Raw genomic sequence first — 20,847 nt, 5'->3', positions numbered from 1 at the left:
GAGGAGAGGCTCAGCGAGGGGTGACCTCTCTGCGTCTCTGGCTTGGAGAGGAGCAGGGGCAGCTCCAGGGGCAGCTCCTGGGCGCTGAGGGTTTCCCCCACCCGGCACCCCCCTGGGGCAGGAGCCCCACTCCCGGACAGGCCATACGCAGGGAGATGCGGGTGCTGCAGCGGCCGCCCCCGCGCCGTGCCCCGGGGGCTCCGTGCCTCGGTTTCCCCGGGAGGAGGGGGATCCACCAGCAAGCACCGGCCTGGCGGCAAAGCCCCGGGGGCCCTCGCGGGACGACGGTGCCCTCTGGGCCCGGCAAAGCCACCCCGGGGCCGGGCCGCGGGGTCCGGGCCTGCCCTGGGCCGCGGGGCGGGGCGGGGCTGGGCTGCGGGGATGCCCCGGGGCACCGCCCCGCGCTGGGCCGGGCCGGGCTGGGCCGTGCGGGCGGAGCGGCCGCGGCCCGGAGGTGCCTTTAAGTGGCGGCGGCGGGCGGGCGGCCCCGGGCCGGGGGCGGTGCTGCGCAAGGCCGGGCTGGGCCGGGCGCGGCGGGGCCGGGGCTGGAGCCGGAGGCCGGCCCGCTCCGCTTCGCTCCCTCCCAGCCTGCTGCGGACAAAGGCGGCGGTGGCGGCCCGGTGGGGCATGGCGGTGGGCGGCGGGTGAGCCGCGGAGCCGAGCGGGGGGAGCCCCTGCGGCGGGGCTGGGCCCGGCCCGGCCATGGGGTTCCTGCACCAGCTCCGTCTCCTGCTCTGGAAGAACGTGACGCTGAAGCGGCGCAGCCCGGTGAGCGCGGGGACGGCGGGGGCCCGGGGGGGCTGGAGCTCCCCTGCAGCCCCGGGCAGCCGCAGCCGCCGGGGGGGGGGACGGGACGAGGCCGGGCCCTCAGCGGGGGGGGCTCCGCGGGGCGGCTGCCTGGACCGGAGGGGCCCCGCGGCGCCGCAGGCCGGGGGCGCAGGAGGGTGCGGAGCCAGCCCCGCCGGCGTCGGGGTCTCCCCTGGGTCCCCGCCGCTGCCCGCTCCCCCCCCCCGCCGGTCAGCCCTGGGGACAGGCGGTGCGTGGGGTGGCGGGTGCGGGCCTGGCGATGGGCGCTCGCCTGCGGCCGTGGGGAGCAAGAAGCGTGGGGGCCGTCTGTGGGCGACCCCGAGGAAGGCCCCGCCCGGCCCCGGCCCCGCGGCTCCCCTCGTGGGGCAGCAACAGTTGGGTCTCTCCCACCCCGTGTCCGTGGGAGCCGTCCGGGCCCTGTGGCCGCTGGAGGAGCGCAGGGCCGTGGGCTGGGTGCCGTCTCCCACCCAGTCCTCTGCTCTGTGCAGCATCTCGCTCCCTACCACAGCCGCTTTCGTGTCCCAAATGCCCCGGGCACCCTGTCCCTGGTCCCCAGGGCCGCCCCTCCGGGGTGGGAGAGCTTTCCCCCAGCCCGCGGTATCCAAAGGCTATAAATAGGTTTCTAAATCATATGTGGGTCAGAGCTGCCTCTCCTCCATGGGCTGGAGAAGAGCTGCTCCCACTTTCTGGGCATGAGGCTGAGGAACGTGGGGGTCCTGGGGGGCCGGTCCCCTCCCGCAGCTGGCAGAGGAGGCAGGATGGCACCTTCCTTGCTGGGGTTGCGAATCTGGTGTAACCCTGCCCCGGCCTCCCCTGCCTGCCTGCTCCCGAGCAGGGCTTCCCTGCCACATCCTGCCGGATGGGCAGGAGGGACCCCCCGGGGAGGGACCCCTGGCCTGGAGGGACCCCAGGCAGCGGTGCAGGCAGGGGGATGGGTGCGCTGGGTGCCGAGGGAGCCGGTTATTTTTAGAGGGTGGGGGAGGGTAGCGAACTGCTGCTCCTGAGCTGGCAATGCTCTCTCCTCTTCCCCCTCCCAAATATCCTGCAGGCCTGATCCTGGCTGCTTTCCCTCGCCAGCAGCCCACGAGCATCAGACCCTCCTCTGTCCCGGTGGCGGAGCACCAGAGACCACCTGGGATAGGTGCGGGCAGGGCTGGGCTAAGGCCCACGTTGCAGGCCGGTGCCCACTGCACGGGCAGCCACGGTGCCCCCAGGATGGGTGAGGGGGATGATGCTCTTCAGCTGAGTCATCCCTGCTCCGTACCCCGAGTAGAGCAGCATGGCCACGGTGAGGGGCTGCCCGGTGCCAGCGTGCCATGGACCCCTGCCCGCGAGGGCGAGCCGGCTGGCACAGCTGCGCCCTGGCATCCACTGGCCCTTGGCAGCTGCCCCGGGCCTGGCCGCCGTGGCTGGTGAGGTTCCAGCCTGGGGATGTGCACATCTTTTGGGGACCCAGTTCTCCCTGACCCTCCCCAGCTCCGTGGGCAGCATGGGGGTGCAATACAGGAAGCTGCAGCAGAAGGAGGAGGAGGACGAGGAGCCCAAGCCTGGTCACCCACACGTGTGGGGCTGTCACTGGAGTGCCCTGCTTGCTGCAGGCAGGGTGGCAGGGGAAGGACCAGCACCTCCTCACCCACTCAGCGATGCTGCATGTGAAGGGGCGTGCGGAGGACCAGCTGTGTACCGGGGTGAGAGCTGCGCCCGGTGCGGTGGGTGCTCATGGATTTGGTGCAGCCCCTGGGGCAGTCATGCCCTGAGGATGTGCGTGCCCTATGTGTCTCACCTACTTCCTTGTGCTCCTGCTGCGTGCAAGTCCCATTGTCACCTCCGGCTTCTCATCTGTGCAGGGGACATCATCCTGCCCGCTCCTGGGGGAGCACTGCCCTCTCCCAGCAGCCTGGGAGCAGAGCTGCCAGTGCTGGCCGGCCAGGGCAGAGTCAGGCCCCGTGCCAGAGCCCAGCCTCGTCAGCCCGTGCCTTACTCTCCGTGGGTGGGTTCCCCAGCACAGGTCTGCCCTGGCCCCATCCAGAGCTGGGTGTTTCACCGACTGAAACCAGCTCTGTATCCCACTGGGCTGATCCTGCTGCGGCAGGCAGAGGCTGGGGGGATTGGAGCAGGGAGGAGGGTAAGCATGAGACCCCCTCCTCTGTTGGGGGTTCACCCCGGGGGGGTTGGAGTTGGAGGTTGCTGGGCTTCTCCCAGTCTCTCAGAGGGAGTGTGGTGTGTGTGTGCCCTTGCCCTGCCAGCAGCCGCCTGTTGCCACAGCCCCGTGCCGTGGGGTGCTGCCCTGGGTAGGTGCCTCACCACGGTGCGCTTTCCTCCCAGCAACGTGCAGAGCAGCAGCCCTGGTGCTGCGGGATGGGATGGGGAGCAGAGACCTCATGTTTGGCTGAGGGTGCTGGGCTGGGACTCGAGAGAGCTGGGGCCAGTCCCCTGTGCTGCCCCTGAATGCTGGTGGCCCTGGGGGAGTCCCCATCGTCCCTGGCACCAGGGGCTGTTTGGGGAGCAGCATTGCAGCGAGGTGCAGCGGTGGTTTTGGGACAGACTTTGTCCGCAGGCACTTGGTGAGGGCTTGGCTGATCTGCTTGAGGATGCAGTGGTGGTGGGTACAGGGAGGCTGCACGACCAGGTGGCCTTCGAGAGGGGTGTGCTCCTGACCCACAGTGCCATATGTCACCTGCTTCCGTAACTGCCTTTGTCACCAGATGAGCTCACCTGCAGCCTGGCCTGTATCAGAAATGGTGTGGGCAGCAGGAGTAGGGAGGTGATCGTGCCCCTGTACTCAGCGCTGGTGGGGCTGCCCCTCGAATGCTGTGTTCAGTTTTGGGCCCCTCACTCCAAGAAGGACATTGAGGTGCTGGAGTGTGTCCAGAGAAGGGCGACGGAGCTGGTGAGGGGTCTGGAGCACAAGTCTGATGAGGAGTGGCTGAGGGAGCTGGGGTTGTTCAGTCTGGAGAAGAGGGGGCTGAGGGGAGACCTCATTGTTCTCTACAACTACCTGAAAGGGGGCTGCGGTGAGGTGGGTGTTGGTGTCTTCTCCCAAGTGACGAGTGACAGGACAAGAGGGGAATGGCCTCAAGTTGTGCCAGGGGAGGTTCAGGCTGGATATTAGGAAAAACTTCTTCAAAAGGCATTGGAACAGGCTGCCCAGGGAGGTGGTGGAGTACCGTCACTGGAGATGTTCAAGGAACGTGTGGACGTGGCACTGTGGGACATGGTTTAGTGGGCATGGTGGGGTTGGGGTGGTGGTTGGACTTGATGATCTTACAGGTCTTTTCCAACCTTAATGATTCTGTGATTCTGACGAGGATGATGGCTTGGCACTGTCCCGTGGCGCCTCTGTAAGGTTTCGTGAGCAGCCCGTGGGAGCATCAGACTTTGTCCATGTGGCTGAGCTGTTCTGGGGGCTGCTCTGGGGTTTGGCTGTGATTTTATTCTTCCCAGGGCAGAAATTCAGGCAGGCACCCTGGGGCGATGGGGGTCTGAGCAGAACGGCATCAGTGGCCCTCGGTGGAGGGAAGCCAGGGCTGTGGGTGCCTGAGCACAGTCCCCTGGGGTGCGGATTGCAGCCCTGGGCAGTGCAGGCTGTGCTGTCGTCTACGTCACCTTGGCTCTGCTCAGCTGTGTGTGTCGTAAGGGACAGGCTCCCTGATGATTTTGGTAGCTGGTTTAAACCTACGTTGGATGTAAAATTAACAGGTGATCTCTCAAAAGTTACCGCAGGCCTAGTTCAGGGTGTTCAGTCGCCTTCCCCGTGGCTCTCTGTGTCCACGCGTTCGGGACAGGAAGGCGACTGCAGCTGGAGCTCCTGGCTCTGAAGTGCTGGCGATGGAAGTGTGCAGCCAGGTTTTGTCTGGCCCTGGGGAAGTGTTGGCGGTTCAGTGCTCTTTTGGAGGAACGGCGAGCAGGAGCTGAGGCTCTGGACGCTGCTTGGGTGTCGCAGCATGTCGGTGGGGCTCCCGTGGTGTGGGTCCTGGGGTGGGGGGAGGATGCACGTGGGGCAGGGGAGAGCTGGGCAAGTGGCGTGGCTGCTTTGCCCTGTGCAGGGTTTGTGCTTTCTGCTCCTTGGCCAAGAGCCGGGAAGCTCCCACCATGCAAAGGAGTTGTCCTGGCAGGTCTGCCCCTTTTTCCCTGGCCAGTGGGACTGGAGCTGGGGGGACCTTGATGCCTCCAAAATAAGAAAGGCTGAAATTTGGGGGTTTGAGGGGGCTCGCCCTGCTGGCAGGGCCCTGTTGCAGCAGTGCCTGTGCTGGGGCACAGGGTTCCTGGGGGACAGGGCACCCCGTGCCTGCGGAGGTGCTGCCAGGTCCTGCTTCCCGGGGCTGGGTGGGGGCTGGTGCCAGGTCCTGCAGCAGGAATCGATTGCTCCGGCTCAGGGTGCTCTTTGCCCCCTTGCTGTTTGCAGCTGGCACGGGGGAGGCGCCGGGGGATGCGCAGGCTCGGCAGGGTGGTGCTGGTGAGGCAGTGCCGGGCAGCGTCCCTGTGAATCCCTGCTCGCAGGGTGGCTGTGGGGGCACCTGTTGCAGAGTGATTGGTGGCCGTGGTGGCCCAGAGGGCAGGTGGCCATGAGCCACTGAGCCTGCAGGTCTCTGCCTTGCTCCCTGCCCATGGCGAGAGGCTGCAGGGTGGCTGGCACCTTCTTCCACGCTGCAGCACAATCCCACCTGTGCTCAGGCTGGGCATCTTCTGGTGGCAGGAGGGTGGCCATTTCCCAGTGCCGTGAGCTGGTGCAGGAGCGCTGCCATGTGGCTCTGGGACAGGGCACTGCTGATGGCGTGTCCCCCTCGGCCCAGCATCCTGGTGTCCAGCTGATGCAGCACCGTGGGGCTGGCACGGGGGAGAACCGTGCTTGGCTCTCCCTGGGCTCCCAGCTCAGGAGAGGTGTTGGCAAACCCCAGTGGGGATTTCCTCCCCCTCCAGTTTCCCCAAAGCACCTCCGTGCCAGGGCCGTAGGGCAGGGTATGAGGGGTGGGGACCTGTCCTCGGCTGGGGGTGGGTGGCAGAGGGACAAGAGGTAATGGGCACAACTTACACTGAGCAAAAGTGTGACCAGAGGCAGAGGTGACAGCAGCCAGGTCTTGGCAGGGGGTGGGCAGCCCCTGGGCCCAGCTTTGGCTGTCCCCATGGGTGGGGGCACAGGCAGGTGACCTCGGGGAGCCCTGGCAGCTGCCCGGGCGGGTTGTGACCATCAGTGGGTGTCCATGGTTGGGTCCCTGCAGGGGTGGGGGGGCAGGACTGGTCTGGTCTGGGGTCTTAGCTTGGCCCTGTGGGTCTGCCCGGCCGCGGGGCCTCACTCACCCGCTGGCTCCAGTGCTCGACTTTCCCAGTGACCATGGCTTCACCTGCCTGTGCTTCCCAGCTGTGGGCAAGTAAGTGGGTGTTTAACAGATTAAAGTCTGGAGCTATCAAAAAGTTTAAGATACTTCCACTGGCCTTAAAATGCTGTTGGAAAAGTTGGGGTGTTGATTCTCCAGGAGCGGAGCCCCATCCCTTGGGGCTCCTGTGGGCTGGGACCTGCTGTTGTTGGCTCCGGGGGCAGCGCTGGGACCCGCAGCAGAGGCTGGCAGGGAGCGGGCAGCAGCTCTCCTTCCTCCCCAGGGAGGAGCTCGGGCAGACCGTGCCCTTGTCCTGGTGGGTGCAGGCTGGGGCTTTTGGACGCTGGGCTTGCACCAGGCTATGCATGGTGCTTCACCTGCACTGGGGCCGGTAAATCCCCTCGCCAGGTGCCAGGACACAGGAAGAGGAGGGGGGCTGGTGTGGCAGGTTTGGGGTGCAGGGGCATCACTGGGGTTGCCAGCTTGGGGGGTCTCTGGGCCGGGGCTCCCAGGCCCTGGCTGCCCCTCTGCCAGGCTGTGCTAGCCGAAGCCTGCAGCCATCACCTTCGGGGCATCCCCTCACTACCAGAAGGACATTGAGGTGCTGGAGCGTGTCCAGAGAAGGGCGACGGAGCTGGTGAGGGCTCTGGAGCACAAGTCTGATGAGGAGCGGCTGAGGGAGCTGGGGTTGTTCAGTCTGGAGAAGAGGAGGCTGAGGGGAGACCTCATCGCTCTCTACAACTACCTGAAAGGGGGTTGTGGGGAGGTGGGTGTTGGTCTCTTCTCCCAAGTGATGAGTGACAGGACAAGAGGAAATGGCCTCAAGTTGCGCCAGGGGAGGTTCAGACTGGATATTAGGAAAAATTTCTTTACTGAGAGAGTGGTGAGACACTGGAATAAGCTGCCCAGGGAAGTGGTGGAGTCACCATCACTGGAGGTGTTCAAGGAATGTGTGGACGAGGCACTGTGGGACATGGTTTAATGGGCATGGTGGGGTTAGTTGATGGTTGGACTTGATGATCTTACAGGTCTTTTCCAACCTTAGTGATTCTGTGATTCTATGATTTCTGGGAATGGGCAGGAGGGATGGAGTGGACTTTTGGGTGGTGGCGATGGATGTAGAGAGCTGCCCTCCCTGGCCTGGCTGCCCTGTGGGGAACATCCAGCTCTGCCGTCAGGGCACGCACGCTGCCATGTCCTGGGGACGCTGGCGGAGCCGTCCGTGGTCCAGCGCCTGCGGCCGTGCTAACCCTGGCTTCAGCATGTCTCCTGGCTGCCCCTGGTGCTGGCCAGAGGGTGGGCACAGGGGGACCTCTGTGCCAGGCCGGGCTGCTTGTTCTCACTGCATCCCATGGGACTTGTTGGTGCTTTTGGCCTGGCAGCGTGGGAGCCGCGTGTCCCCAGCTGGTGCTGCTGCCTCGTGCTCGGGCTGTGCAGTACCCGACCCTGCTCGTCCTCCTCGGGTCCCCCTGCTCCCAACTGCCAGTGTGGCAGAGGGTGGGCACAGGCGTTGAGTTGCTGGCCCGGTGCTCCAGGGAGCTGAGCGTCCCCCTGCCAGGGAGCTGCCTGCCTGGGGCCAGCACCCTGCCAGCAGCACCCACCAACCTCTGTCTCCCTTGCTGGGGGAATCAGGCAGGATCCAGCTGCCCCCGCACCCGGCCGGTGGCAGGGCTGAACATGGGATACCAGCAGGCATATGCGTACCCCACCGTCTGTGGCGGTGGCAGGCAGATACACCCAGCGCTCATGCAAACCCAAACAGCACCCATGGTCTCATCCTGCTCACCTCTCTGGCAGGTCAAGGTGAACTTGTGCCAGGGGATGTACACATCTGTGTATGGGGTGGATCCCTCTGGCAGCTGAGCTCTGCCATTGCCCAGGAACTGTCCCCTGCCCCCCCCAGCCACTGTCACCTGGGCACAAGGTCCTAGGGACCCGTGTCCCACTCCGGGTGCTGCACCTGCACACACGTGCACATACGTCTGAGAGCCCTTGCCAGGGGAGGAGTGAGGAAGGGAAGGGGTGAGAGGATGGGACAGACCGCCCTGGTCGGTGCAGGGCACGGCCAGCTGCTGGCAGGCACCGGCCCTTCTCCTCTCCTTGTCCCTCTCCTTCTCCCAGTGTTTCCTTCCCAGCTGCCTGGATCCTGGCCTTTCCACGCTTTGCTTCCTCACACAACGCCAAAATGTCCCCCAGTGTCCTGCACCTGCAGGCAGGATCCCTGTAATTCCCAGGCTGTGCCAGTGTTGTTGGGTGCCAGCACTGGCTGTGTCGTCCCTGTCCCCGTCCGTCCCCCTGGGCGAGCTGAGGCTCCCTTGGGACAGCAACCCTTTCCCCCCACTGCATGCCAGTGCCTCTGCCCTACTGTGGGTGTGGGGCACCCCTGGCCCCCCATGCCTGGGAAGCCCCTGTGGGGACAGACCTGGGGACTAAAGGGGCAGGATCGGTCCCAGAGGTGCGGGTGGGTGAGCCCTGCTGCCATCGCTGTGTCACCCCGGGTGCCGGCGGTGGGGGACAGCATGCCTTGGCACCGGGGTATGCGGCAGTGCAGGAGGGGTCGCGGACAGGGGATGTCTGTGAGGAAGGAGATGAGCAAAAGGTCAATGACCCACTTTAAAAAAATAAATAACAACAAGCAGGTCCCTCCTGTCACCACCAAGGACCTGACAGTCCCCAAGGGAGCCTGGTACGGCCCGGCATGGGTGTGGGGGGACGGTCCCACAGGCGCCTGGGCACAGAGGCCCGATTGTGTGCCTGGTAAACAGGCGGGGGGGGCGGGTGCAGGCAGCGAGCGGCAGGGCAGGAGCCACGGGACGGGCAGAGCGGGTCAGGGTGTCCCTTGCCACCGCCCTGATGCAGGGACGGTGACACCAAGGACTGTGCCTGGGACTGGTGGTGCTGGAAGAATTGGGATCCCCCAGCCCTGGCACTGCTCCTGGGGTGTCTGCTGTCCCCACCTCCTTCAGTCTCTGCGTCCCCCAAAATCAGCAGCTCTGGGGTGGGGAGGGCAGCATGGGGGGGCACCCATGTTTGCAGCCATGCCCGTCCCACAGCCCTGCCAACCATGGTGCCCACAGGAGTGCCATGGCCGCGTGCTGGTGAGGGTCCGGGTGTGGGATCCCTCTGCTCGCCACCATTCGCTGGGCTGCTGTGGCTTTTTGGCAGAGCGTTTGCAGCCCCTGGTTGAGGCCAGAGTGGCGGTGACACTGTTGGGGACAGGAGGGCCTGACCCTGTCACCTGCTGCCAGCTGCGTCCTTCCAGGCAGTCCCTGTCATGTTAAAGCCCTCTCTTCCCACCCCACTGGCGTGTCCTTCTGGCACCTGGTCACCGCAGGTGACTGGGCTGGTGCGGGAGCGTGGTGGGAGGTGCCGGCGCTGTAGCGAGCACCTTCCCAGCAGCGGAGCTGGGGCCTGCCCTGCCCATGGTGGCAGCAGGTTCTGGGGTCTCAGCACCAGCCTAGGGTCTGATCCGGCCCTGAAGCAAGCTAAGGTTGCCTCGCCTCACCTCACCCTGTGCCTCAGTTTCCCCACCTACAGTAGTTCCCCTCCGCTCAGCAGCGAGGGCAATGGGGCCATGGCGTGGCCTGGGTGCTCCCGGTGCAAACCGGCAGCAGCTGTGCTGGCAGCATGCCGGGTGCCCACTCCAGCCAGTGGCTGAAGGCGCTGATGCCCATCCCCAGGGCCTCTGGGCACGGAGCCCAGCCTGGGCTGCCTGCACGATTGGGATGAGGGATTCCTGGGGATTTGCTGTGATTTACCATATGCCACCGGTGGAAATCTCGTGCAGCCGCAGCCTTCTGGGAGGGTATAGAAGGGGTGCCAGGAACCCCCACCGCTGCCCCCCAGTTGCACCTGGAGCTGGTGCAAGGGCCTGGCCGAACCGAACCTCACCCAGACGGCGTTGGGGTCTGCCCGCTGCATGTCCTGCAGGTGGGACCCAGCGGTGGCATGGGTGGCTGTCATACCAGGCAGCTGCCAGCTGTGAGGGCACTGCCAGGATGGGGGCCTGCGGCTTTTGCCAGCCATAAGGACTTGGGGTGATCTCCCCTGGGCAGCCCCAGCTGCGGTGGCCCGTCAGGGCTGGGCTCAAGCCCCAGCACCCTGTTTGCGTTGCTGGAGTAGGGCTCCATCCCATCTGTGGCACCCTGTCGTGTCCCGAGGTGCGCTGGGTGGGATGGAGCAGGCAGGGTGCAGGCAGGGGCAGGCAGGAGATCCTCAGGTACCCAGGGACCCGTTTGCCTCTGGCTGAGCTGTGATGGTGCTACCAGCCACCTGCAAGACGCAGGCACGGTGCCGCACTGCACCAGTGCCCCGGGCACCCCTGCCCTGCCCACGCTCATCCTTGGTATCCGGGTCCTGTCCCCAAGCGTCACGATCCCTCTGCTTTGTGTCATCCCCAGTGGGTGCTGGCCTTTGAGATCTTCATCCCCCTGGTGCTCTTCTTCATCCTCCTGGGGCTGCGGCAGAAGAAGCCGACCATCCCTGTGAAGGAAGGTGAGTGCCAGCGGGGTGGTACCCAGGGCACCCGCGCTTGGGGCCACCCTGAGGCTCTGAGGAGCTGCCCCAGCACCCCGGGGCCAGCCTGGGGGTGGCTGAGGGGGCCATGACAGCTGGTGGGGACCCAGAGGGGCCTTTTGGGGGACATTGGGCTGGGCAGGGGCTGCAGCCGAGGGCTGGAAGGGCAGACAGAGGGGTTGGAGAGCCAGAGTCAGTCCCAGCCGGAGGGGGCTCCCCTCGGGGTGGCGGTGCCAACCAGCTTGGGGCTACCATCGTCAGGGATGTTTTTTGGGGGTGGGGGGGGGGGGAGAGACTGATCTTGATAGTGCTGGGACAGCCACAGTCCCCCCGAGTGCTCGAGGAGCAGGCGGGGTGGTGCTGGGAAGGGCTCCCCAGCTCCTTGGGGTGCTGGGGAGGGGGGAAATGCACTTCGTGGAGCCCCCTGGCTATGGCGGGGGCTCTGGGGCCCTGGCAAGGTGACAAATTGATGGGACCGGAGCTGGGGGCTCCTGGAGATGTGCAGCTGGAGCTCTGGCTGGGGCTGCGGGTGCCGGTGCCTGCGGGCTGTGCCACTGGGAGGAGGCAGCGGAGCAAAGCCAGAGCTGCATGTGGCATCTAGACACCCCGTGGAATGCCCACCCCAGCGGGTGCCCTTGCGCGGGTGGCACGGTGGGGCCAGGGGGAGATGCTGGGAGCAGGCGGTAGCATCGACCTGGCATAACGATGGTCCAAGCCTGTGTTTCAGCGTGTGCCGGCGAGGGAGAGCCCAGCTGCGAGCGTGGGTCCGGCTGCGGGCGGTGGCGGGCGCTGCCCTGGTTCCTGCCCCGGCGCTGACGTGCGCTATGTGTTGTGTGGTTTTTTGGTTTGGTTTTTCTTGCTTTTTGCTCACGTTTTCTTTTTCTTTCCCACCATCTCCCCTGCCCGCCTGCCCTCCATGCCTCTACTGCATGCGCCAGTCTGTAAGTTGGTGGGGCGGGTGGGCGCCTCCCCCCCCTTCCCCTGCCTGTGCCGGCTATGTATTTTGGGGAGAAAGAGCCCAGTTTGGATCAACTCACTCTGGCCTAATCCACACCTCTGTAACCCCATCGCCTTCGTTTGCGGCTGGTGAAGATGAGCTTGGGCAGCACAGCGTGGCCCCTGCCCGCTCCTCCCTGGGGGCTCCCTAGTCAGGACCGGCCCATGGTGGTGTCCCCACTGGGTTGGTGGTGTCCCCACTGGGCTGGTGCTGGGTTCCCCAGATGCCGGGGCCACCGGTGGCGATGTCCCTGGCCCCCCAGGCTGCAGAGGGCTCTCCATGCCAGGTGGAGGCTTGTCCTACCCTTTCTTCTCACCTCCTTCCTGGGACTAGGCCCTCCTGGGTGTTGGCAGCCATGTGGTGGCCTGTGGTCACCCAGTCTTGCCTGTGCCCCTCCCTGGCCTGGTCCCCAAGGGGCTGGAGATGGCTCCCACCCCTGCACCACCACCGGGTCCCTGTCCCGGCCCCTTTGCAGCTGGGACGAGCTGGGATGTGGTACTGTTAGGAGCCTGGAGGCCTGCAAGATGCCACCCATGTGCTGGCTTTGTCACCAAAGCATGGCATGGCCACCACCGTCTGTACTGCCACCCCAGCAGGCTGCTGGCCCATCCCATGCTACACCTGGCCCCGCCTGCCCTGGGCTGTCCCTTGTCCCTGCCAGAAGCCCATCTTCACCAGCTCCTGCCTGTCGCGGCCGTGCTAACAGCACTGACCTGCCTCTAACCACGGGGCCACCGGCTGGGGTGGTGAGAGCAGGGTCCCTGCCCGGCACTGCCCAGGGACACCTCTGGTCCCCTTCGGGCAGGGCCCTTCTGGGCTTGCCCTGCCCTGGGGAAGGACATGGAAAGACCCTGGCAGGGACGACGGCTCAGCGCCGGCGGAGGTGGGGAAGGTTTGCCGTCCCCTTGCTGCTCCTCATTTCTTCCATTTCCCCCCACCGTGTTTCCATTTCCAGCAGCCGCACGTCGGGGCAGCCGGGCAGGGGGGAGGCCGGGGGCTCGGGGAGCTGCGGGTGACAACTCTATTTTCCCTGTCTTATTCTTCCTCCTCCTCCTCTTCCTCTGGAGATCCAGCAGTGCCTCTGAGGTTACTAACAAGAGGGGCCGAGAGGCCGGGGGAGGTTGGCGGCCATCCTGGGGGCAAGCGGCAGAAGTTGGCATTGTCCTGGGGCGGGAGGGACCCATCACCCAGGGGGGAGCAGGCAGGGGCAAGAGGGCAGGGGCCAGGGTGGCAGGAGCTGCCCACAGCCCCAAGGGGCCACCAGCTCGCGACAGCCTCGGTGGGAAAGCTGCAGACTTCTGACCTTGGCCGCCAACCTCCTGCGGGGCTCGCAGGGCCCAGCGCGCGCTTCTCTGAACTGAGTGTCTGTCTCTCCGGTGGCCCCCTGCCTCCCCCTGCCTCCCCCTGCCTCTCCTCCCTCCCTGCCCGCACCTTCCCCCGCCTCTTCTGCGCTCTCTCGCTGGCTCCAGCTTTCTACACGGCGGCCCCGCTCACCTCAGCTGGGATCCTGCCCGTCATGCAGTCCCTATGCCCCGACGGCCAGCGCGACGAGTTCGGCTTCCTGCAGTACTCCAACTCCACGTGAGTCGTGCCCTCGCCATGCTTCCTCCTCCCGCCCCGCATGCTTCCGCATGCTCCCGCGCACAGCCTGCCCTTTCCCATGCTGGCACTGCGCTGCCAGGGAGAAGACAGAAGCCTGTGTCCTCCAAAGTGCTTGGGTGCAGAGTGCCATGTCCCCAGGGTGCAGGGGACATCTCAGCCCATTCCCCCATGGGCTCTTGGGTGCCCGGTGCTGGGAGGAGGATGGAGGTGGCCCCCAGGGACACCTCGAGGCTCTGGGGCTCTCCTCTGTGCCCCTGGCACGGTGGATTTGGTGCACAGGCGAGGCAGCTCCTGGGGCAGCAGTGCCCCGTGGCAGGCAGCACTCCTGCGCCGTGCACCCGAGGGACTCATCCCCCCCAGAGCTCTGTGGAAGGTGTCCCCATCCCTCTGTCCCTGTCCCTGAAGCCATGGCGGTGCTGGGCTCTCGCAGGGTGACACAGCTCCTGGAGCACCTCAGTGAAGCGGTGGAGCAGAGCAGCCTCTTCGACCCGCAGCACCCGGGGCTGGAGGAGGAGCTGGAATCGCTGCGCCGGCGCCTGGAGGCACTCAGCAGCAGCGAGCCCAGCTCCATGGAGACCCACTTCAGCAACCGAGCAGGTAGGCTGTGTCCTGCCTGCCCACCCTCTGCCTGCACAGGCAGGGATGGAGATGCCCACCCGCCAGGCACCCAGCGATGTGATGGCGTGTGGCAGTGCCCTGCCACTGTCCCACATCACTGCATGCTGGGCAGGGCCAGCTGTGATATGTCCCTCCATGGGGTCGTGCCGTGTCCCCAGTGCTGGCAGGCTTCTCTGACCCCCCTGCTTTGTTCCTTGCCAGGATCCGGCTTCACGCTGGCATGGGCAGCCAAGGACCGGGGCGAGCTGCACCGCTTCCTGACGCAGAATCTGTCCCTTCCCAACAGCACAGCCGAGCTGCTCCTGGGCTCCAGCATTGACCTGCAGGAGGTGGGTGGTGACCCACCAGAGGTGGGTGACAACCTGCAGTAGGAGGGTGGTGGCCTGCGGGAGGTGGGTGACCACACAGCGCTGCAGGGCCAGGCTCTGCAGGGGGTCCACACTGCCCCGGCAAATGGGCACGTCCCGACCCAGACTGAGCCCTGACCACCAGACCCACAGGGTAGGAGTCAGCAGGCACCCGGCCAGGACCCATCCTGCCTTGCCACCCCTGCCACCCCATCCCAGGGCATTGCTGGGCAAACGGGTGCCTCTGCTCCCGACATGCTCGGCAGCCTAGCTCCTATCCCTGGTGCAGGTGTACCGCCTGTTTTTCGGTTCCTTTCCTTTGGTACCTGATGAGACCCATGAACGAGACCTGTGGGATGGGTTTGGCCGCAATGAGAAGATGACGCAGCTGGAGGTGAGGAGCGGTGCTGGGTGCAGGGGACATGGTGGGGCAGAGCTCGTCTACAGCGTCCCCTCCATGTCTCACCACAGGGCGATCTGGGGGTGTCCATCCTGGCAGAGGGGATGTGATGGGATGCTGTCAGGTGGCCAGAACAGCAGCAGGGATGGCTGGGTCCCGTCCCAGTGCTGCCACCAGTTCCCCCATTGTTTTGAGGCACAACAATGCCCGTGCCTCAGTTTCCCATTGCAATGGGTGATGGCACCACCTGGATGGTGGCTGTGGAGGGAGTGGGGGAGATTTTCCCCTCCTGTGCCTGGGGTGCAGGGGACCCATGCTCCCCCCATCTGCTCATCCCCTTTTATTTCCCTCTCCGTGGAGACTGTGGACATGGGTGCTGTGGGGCTGTTCACCTGTGCTCGGGGGGACACACAGAGGGGGACCCCCTGTACCACCAGCCACCCCCATTGGTTTTCTTGCAGAAGAGCCTCCCCAGCGGCTGGAGGAGCCTGCGGGAAGGACTGGTCCACAGGGCGCTGCGGGACCCCCTGGCAGCCCCACGTCGGCCAGTGCTGCTCCGCCTGCTCTCGCAGGCCCTGGGCCTCGCCAGCGCCGCCCCGGCACCCACCATCTCTGACAGCCCCCAGGCCTTTGTCACCGAGATGGAGGTGAGTGCCTCGCAGGGCGAACCGGGGTGTGCGGGCAGCTGCTCTGCCAGGGCGGGCACTGCCGCGGTGCCCCTGCACCCAGGGCTGCGCCCCCACGGCTCCCTGCCCCATAGGGTGTCCTCTTCACTGGGCCGGTGCTGGAGCAGCTGACATGTGAGCAGAGCCCGGGGGGGCTGCGCCGCCTCCTGCGTGTGGCCCCCAGGCAGCAGCCGCTGCTGCAGGCGTACCGAGCGCTGGTCTGCAATGGCAGCCGGGCTGCCCGCCGGGAGCGCTTTGCCCAGCTGGCAGCCGAGCTCCAGGACCAGCTGGACACCCCCAAGATCGTCAGCAGGGTGAGAGCAGGGCTGCGGGATGTGCCCCCCACCAGCTGTGGGGTGAGCTGTGGGGCAGGGACAAGTCCTGGGCAGGATTTCCCTACTTACCGGGGCATGTGTGGGGATGGGGGGCTCTGTTACATGGCTCGGCCCCTCCTGATCACCCCTTTACCACCCTACTTGGGCACCCCCCACACAGCCCCATGGTGGGACCCCAGATGATTCTCCCTCCTGGCACCTGCTCAGATGCTGCCCATTGGATGGGGCTGGGTGTCCCCAGCATCCTCCAAGTGTGTCCCCACAGGCTCCTTTCCCCGGGACTGGCAATGTTCCTGGTGGCACAGGTCCTCAAGGCTGACTCTGAGGTCCCCCTCCTTGTCCCACCGGAGCCTGATGTGTCCCTTGCAGTCACAGAGGACCACCCTTCCTGCCTGAGGGACATCTCATGTCCCCTAACAAGAATCTGCCAGCATTTGCCGGTGCTCCCGCTGCCTGATAGCCACGGATGCACGGCAATGAGTCCAGGGCCCCAGCTGAGCACAGCTCCAACCTTTTAACCAAGAAAGCAGACATGCCACTGCTTGGGGTCCCCCTTGGTCCCCTCCCGCTGGCAAGCAGGTCCCTGTCACCTGTAACCCCTTGTCTGCTTGTCCTCACAGCTGAAGCTGGATGAGGTGAACAGCACAGCTGCCCAGCACCGCCTCCGCGCTCTCCTGGAGGACCTGGTGGAGATGGAGAAGGTTCTCCGCGACGTGGACATCCTCTCAGCACTGGCCAAGCTGCTGCCCAGGGGAGCCTGCGCCAGCAAGGCCCCACCACCCACTGCCAACAGCACCGGCTGGGCTGGCGCCAATGCCACGGCCGGCAATGCCACAGTGGAGGAGGAGGGTGCCGGGGGGGGCCCGGCCGGTGGCGACAACCCCCAGGGGCAGTTCTCGGCTTTCGTGCAGCTCTGGGCCGGGCTGCAGCCCATCCTCTGCGGCAACAACCGGTAGGAGCCCTGGGGGACACAGGGGCCAGATCCAGGTGCTCTCTGGTTGGGACAGGGGTGTGGGAGAGCCCACCCTGCCTCTGCCAGCGGTCAAGGGCCCTGGTCATCCCTTAACGAGCACGTGGGAGATGGGTGCTGCACTGCATCCTTGTGCTGCAGCTGGGGGAAGCTCCCCATGCTGGGCAGCACCACGTTGGCATGGGATTCGGTGTGAAATCCCCTCGCGGGCAGGGGTGGGGGCTGCCTGCAGTGAGGGGTGCTGGGGCTGGAGCGGAGTTGGCAGCCTGAACCCCCTTTGCAGGACGATCGAGCCCGAGGCGCTGAAGCAGGGCAACATGAGCTCACTGGGCTTCACCAGCAAGGAGCAGCGAAACCTGGGCCTCCTTGTGCATCTGATGACCAGCAACCCCAAAATCCTGTATGCTCCCGTGGGCACCGAAGTGGACAAAGTCATCCTGAAGGTGAGGGTGCAGAGGCCGGGACCCCCATCCTTCCTTTTGCACCAGCTCCACTCCGCAGGGACCTCCTTGCCCAGATGGGCTCAGTGGGGCCAGGGCTGAGCGGGGAGGAAGGGGCCGGCTGCCAGCCAGCACTGCCAGAAGCAGGCAGCTACCCTGGCCCTTGTTGGGGTAGTGATGCCTGTGGGGAGGTGGGCAGATACCTCGATGGCTGCTAGCTATCCCAGAGAGCAGGGGGGGCCCTGCCTCTTCCTGCTGTGTGACCTTCCTTCCCCCCCCCCAGGCCAACGAGACCTTCGCCTTTGTGGGCAACGTCACCCACTATGCCAAGGCGTGGCTGAACATCTCCCCCGAGATCCGAGCCTACCTGGAGGAGGGCAGGCTGCAGAGGCGCATCCGCTGGCTCCAGCAGGTAGGATAGCGCGGTGGGGATCAAGCCTGCCCGGGCTTTACTGCCCTGGGGGTTGGAAAGGGATGTCCTGCCCCCAGGCACCTTGTAGCTTCTTCATGTGAAGCTCTCCGGTGCTCCTGGGTGCCCACCCTGCTCTTGCAAGGACCAGGCTGGTTCCCTGCACAGGGTGGATGCCGTCCCCCCATCCCCAGGAGGAGCGTTGGGTCCTGTCTGTGTCCATGGGAAGGACAGGGGACTGAGACGCAGGGCGTACCCCAACTTCTCTCTCCCCTGCCTCCCTCTCTGTCCCAGTTCACCGCCGACCTCCATAAGCACCCAGAAATCCTGAATGTCTCTGACAATGATGTTCTCCACAACTTCCTCAATGGCAACTTCTCCCTGCCCAACGCCAGCGTCCTGCTCCAGCAGCTGGACACCATTGACAATGCCGCCTGCGGCTGGGTCCACTTCATGGCCAAGGTGAGGTTGTTCCCGCCTGTGGGAACGTGGGTGCTGGAGCGGCACCCACCACCCGCAGCCGGGCTCTGTGAGGCTGAAGAGGGGTCAGGTCCACTCAGCCCTCCTTAAGGCCATGGGACTGGAGCCCTGGAGGAGATAATGGCTTCTGCAGTGTCAGGAGCTTTGGGGTAGATGTCAACGGTTGAGGTGCCCATCCACCATTGGGTTCGGGGGCTCACGTGGTGGCTGGGGGTGGCACATGCTGCACCGTGTGTAGCGTCTGCATGCTAGACCCCTCAGGGGCAGTGGGGTCACACCAGCCTTCCTCTCCCACTAGGTCAGCGTGGACATCTTCAAAGGCTTCCCGGATGAGGAGAGCATTGTCAACTACACGCTGAACCAGGCCTACCAGGACAACGTCACGGTCTTTGCCAGTATGTCCCCAGGAACCAGCCCCTTTGCAGGGGTCCCTGAAGCCGTGTCCTTCTTCAGCTGTCCCCCAGGCTGGGGCCACCAGCTTTAGGACGTGGCTCCCTTGGTGCATGCGTTGGGTGGATGAGCGGATCGAGCATCTTGCGGTACCCATGCTCTGCCCCTGGCCGAGCCCTGCTGGGCGCAGCACCCTGCCGCTGTCCTGGCTCTCCCACCGCTGCTGCCTGCTGTCCACATGCCCTCGCATCCCATGCCAGGGTCATGCCCACCCTCCTCATCCGTGGCAGCCCTTGTGGTTGCCCTTGGCTGGGACACGCTGAACCCCTCCACGTCCCTGCCCATCACTGCGGGCTGGCTGGTGTGGCCGTCTCCCATGGTGCCAGCGGGCTCCCTGCCTCTCCCGCTGCCTGCAGGTGTCATCTTCCAGACCAACAGGGATGGCTCGCTGCCCCCCCACGTCATGTACAAGATCCGGCAGAACTCCAGCTTCACAGAGAAGACCAATGAGATCCGGCGGGCATACTGGCGGCCCGGCCCTAACACCGGCGGCCGCTTCTACTTTCTCTACGGCTTCGTCTGGATCCAGGGTGAGTGCCAGCTCCTTGTCACAGCTGCCCACGTCCCCGGCTCCTGCCTACACTGCCTGCTCAGCTTGGTCTCTCCTTCTCCTTCCCAGACATGATGGAGCGCGCCCTCATCAACACGTTTGTTGGCCATGACGTGGTGGAGCCTGGCAACTACGTGCAGATGTTCCCGTACCCATGTTATACCCGGGACGAGTGAGTAACACCTGTGTGAGCAGGGTGGGCAGGGGCAGGACCTTCCTTCTTCCCCTTTGCAGGCCAGGACACTTCAGCTGGGAAGAGGGGACAAGTTTGGGGGCCTGAGAGAGGTTGGTGACATTGAGACTGATGAGCAACCAGTTAAGTACTGTTCCTTGGACCACCAGGCTAGGCAAGCAGGGGAAGGAGTTTGTGCCTAGTTTGCAGCTGAAGTGAGGAACTCATGGCTGTGGGGTGTCTTGGAGGCTGAAAGACTTGGGGAGAACAAGAGGAGTGTGGTAAATGGGTGGCACATGGGTCTGTCGATGGTTATTGAACACAGTGGTCTGGAGGAAGCACCTGGAGAAGTCCCAGAGCCACCAGCCCTCCAGGACAGGAGGGTGGATAGGGCCCTGTCCACACCAGGGTAGGCAGGGCACCAGGCTGAGCCCACGGCTGCTGCCTCCCTGCCAGGACCTGACAGCCAGGACACTAGATTGTCCTGTGGGCTCATTGGAGAAGCCCTTTCAGGGCGTTAAGGAGCTGCTGGACCAAAGAGCTGGTTGTCCCTGGGTGGTGGGAGAGCCTCTCCGCTGCCCTGTGCCCCAGGGTCTCCCTGGGGCTCTGTGGTGGTGCCACCATCCGGCTCTCCCCTCTCTTCCTCTGCCCCACCAGCTTCCTTTTTGTCATCGAGCACATGATGCCCCTGTGCATGGTGATCTCCTGGGTCTACTCGGTGGCCATGATGATCCAGCACATTGTAACGGAGAAGGAGCATCGTCTGAAAGAGGTGGGGATGGTGGGAGAGATCCCTGGGGAGGAGCTGGCATCTCTGAGTTCTTAAGTTCTGCGCTGTGTCCCTGGGTACCTTCCCCATGTCTCCGGGGCGCATGAGCTGGGGCGGCGCAGATCCCACATCCCTGGGATGAGCTGGTCCTTCCACTTGTCCTTGGCACAAGCCCTGCCCAGTGCTGGAGGGAGCTGAGCCCGTTGGCACCCTGGCACAGGGTGCTGTGGCCTGCCTGCTCCCAGCAACCCCTGGGGACCCATCAGTGCTGCTCGTTGCTCTCCCAGCCCTAGCGAGTGAGGCAGCAGAGACGCGCAAGGTAGGGGACAGCCCAGCTGAGCAGTTTTGGCCTCGCAGGTGATGAAGATGATGGGCTTGAACAACGCAGTGCATTGGGTGGCTTGGTTCATCACCGGCTTCGTCCAGCTCTCCATCTCGGTCACGGCACTCACCGCCATCCTGAAGTACGGCAAGGTCCTGATGCACAGCGATGTCCTCATCATCTGGCTCTTTCTAGCTATCTATGCAGTGGCCACCATCATGTTCTGGTGAGCTGCCTGGTCCACTCTGTTGGGTGAGGGGGCACGGGCAGTGCCGGGGTCCTTGTGCCATGGGGTGAGGGTGTTGGGACCTGTGTGGGCAAGGGCACGTGGAGGGGCCCGTGTCCCCCCAGCCAGCTGATTTGAGGAGGCAATTTATCACCTCAACACCACCAAAATCAGACGGTGTGAGGAATGCCCTGGTGGGGTAGGATCCGAGGTGACACTGTCCTCCCTGCAGCTTCCTGGTGTCGGTGCTCTACTCCAAGGCCAAGCTGGCCTCCGCCTGCGGCGGCATCATCTATTTCCTCAGCTATGTGCCCTACATGTACGTGGCTATCCGGGAGGAGGTGGCGCATGACAAGATCACAGCCTTTGAGAAGTGCATTGCGGTGAGTTGGCTGCGGCTGCTGGGTAGGTGCTTGGCCCCAGGTTTGCCCCAGGCACCCCATGTCCAGTACACAGGT

At 65.0% G+C, this 20,847-nt stretch overlaps 1 protein-coding gene across 1 annotated transcript in view; it reads left to right on the top strand.

The window, feature by feature from the left end:
• Positions 1-702: 702 nt before the first annotated feature.
• Positions 703-20,847, top strand: part of ABCA2 (ATP binding cassette subfamily A member 2) — a 36,525-nt gene continuing 16,380 nt past the window's right edge. The window contains exons 1-19 of the mRNA XM_059829019.1: positions 703-768; positions 10,523-10,616; positions 11,576-11,578; positions 13,104-13,215; positions 13,667-13,833; positions 14,056-14,204; positions 14,491-14,595; positions 15,063-15,248; positions 15,362-15,580; positions 16,222-16,553; positions 16,855-17,014; positions 17,295-17,423; positions 17,715-17,882; positions 18,199-18,295; positions 18,707-18,880; positions 18,970-19,072; positions 19,730-19,844; positions 20,199-20,389; positions 20,622-20,772. Of these exons, the coding sequence (XP_059685002.1) occupies positions 703-768; positions 10,523-10,616; positions 11,576-11,578; positions 13,104-13,215; positions 13,667-13,833; positions 14,056-14,204; positions 14,491-14,595; positions 15,063-15,248; positions 15,362-15,580; positions 16,222-16,553; positions 16,855-17,014; positions 17,295-17,423; positions 17,715-17,882; positions 18,199-18,295; positions 18,707-18,880; positions 18,970-19,072; positions 19,730-19,844; positions 20,199-20,389; positions 20,622-20,772 (2,721 nt within the window). The remainder of the gene's footprint in view (positions 769-10,522; positions 10,617-11,575; positions 11,579-13,103; positions 13,216-13,666; positions 13,834-14,055; positions 14,205-14,490; positions 14,596-15,062; positions 15,249-15,361; positions 15,581-16,221; positions 16,554-16,854; positions 17,015-17,294; positions 17,424-17,714; positions 17,883-18,198; positions 18,296-18,706; positions 18,881-18,969; positions 19,073-19,729; positions 19,845-20,198; positions 20,390-20,621; positions 20,773-20,847) is intronic.

Source organism: Gavia stellata, chromosome 24 (assembly GCF_030936135.1).
Source record: "Gavia stellata isolate bGavSte3 chromosome 24, bGavSte3.hap2, whole genome shotgun sequence".
In the NCBI taxonomy this organism is placed as follows: domain Eukaryota; kingdom Metazoa; phylum Chordata; class Aves; order Gaviiformes; family Gaviidae; genus Gavia; species Gavia stellata.
This window is presented reverse-complemented; position numbering and strand designations above follow the sequence as displayed.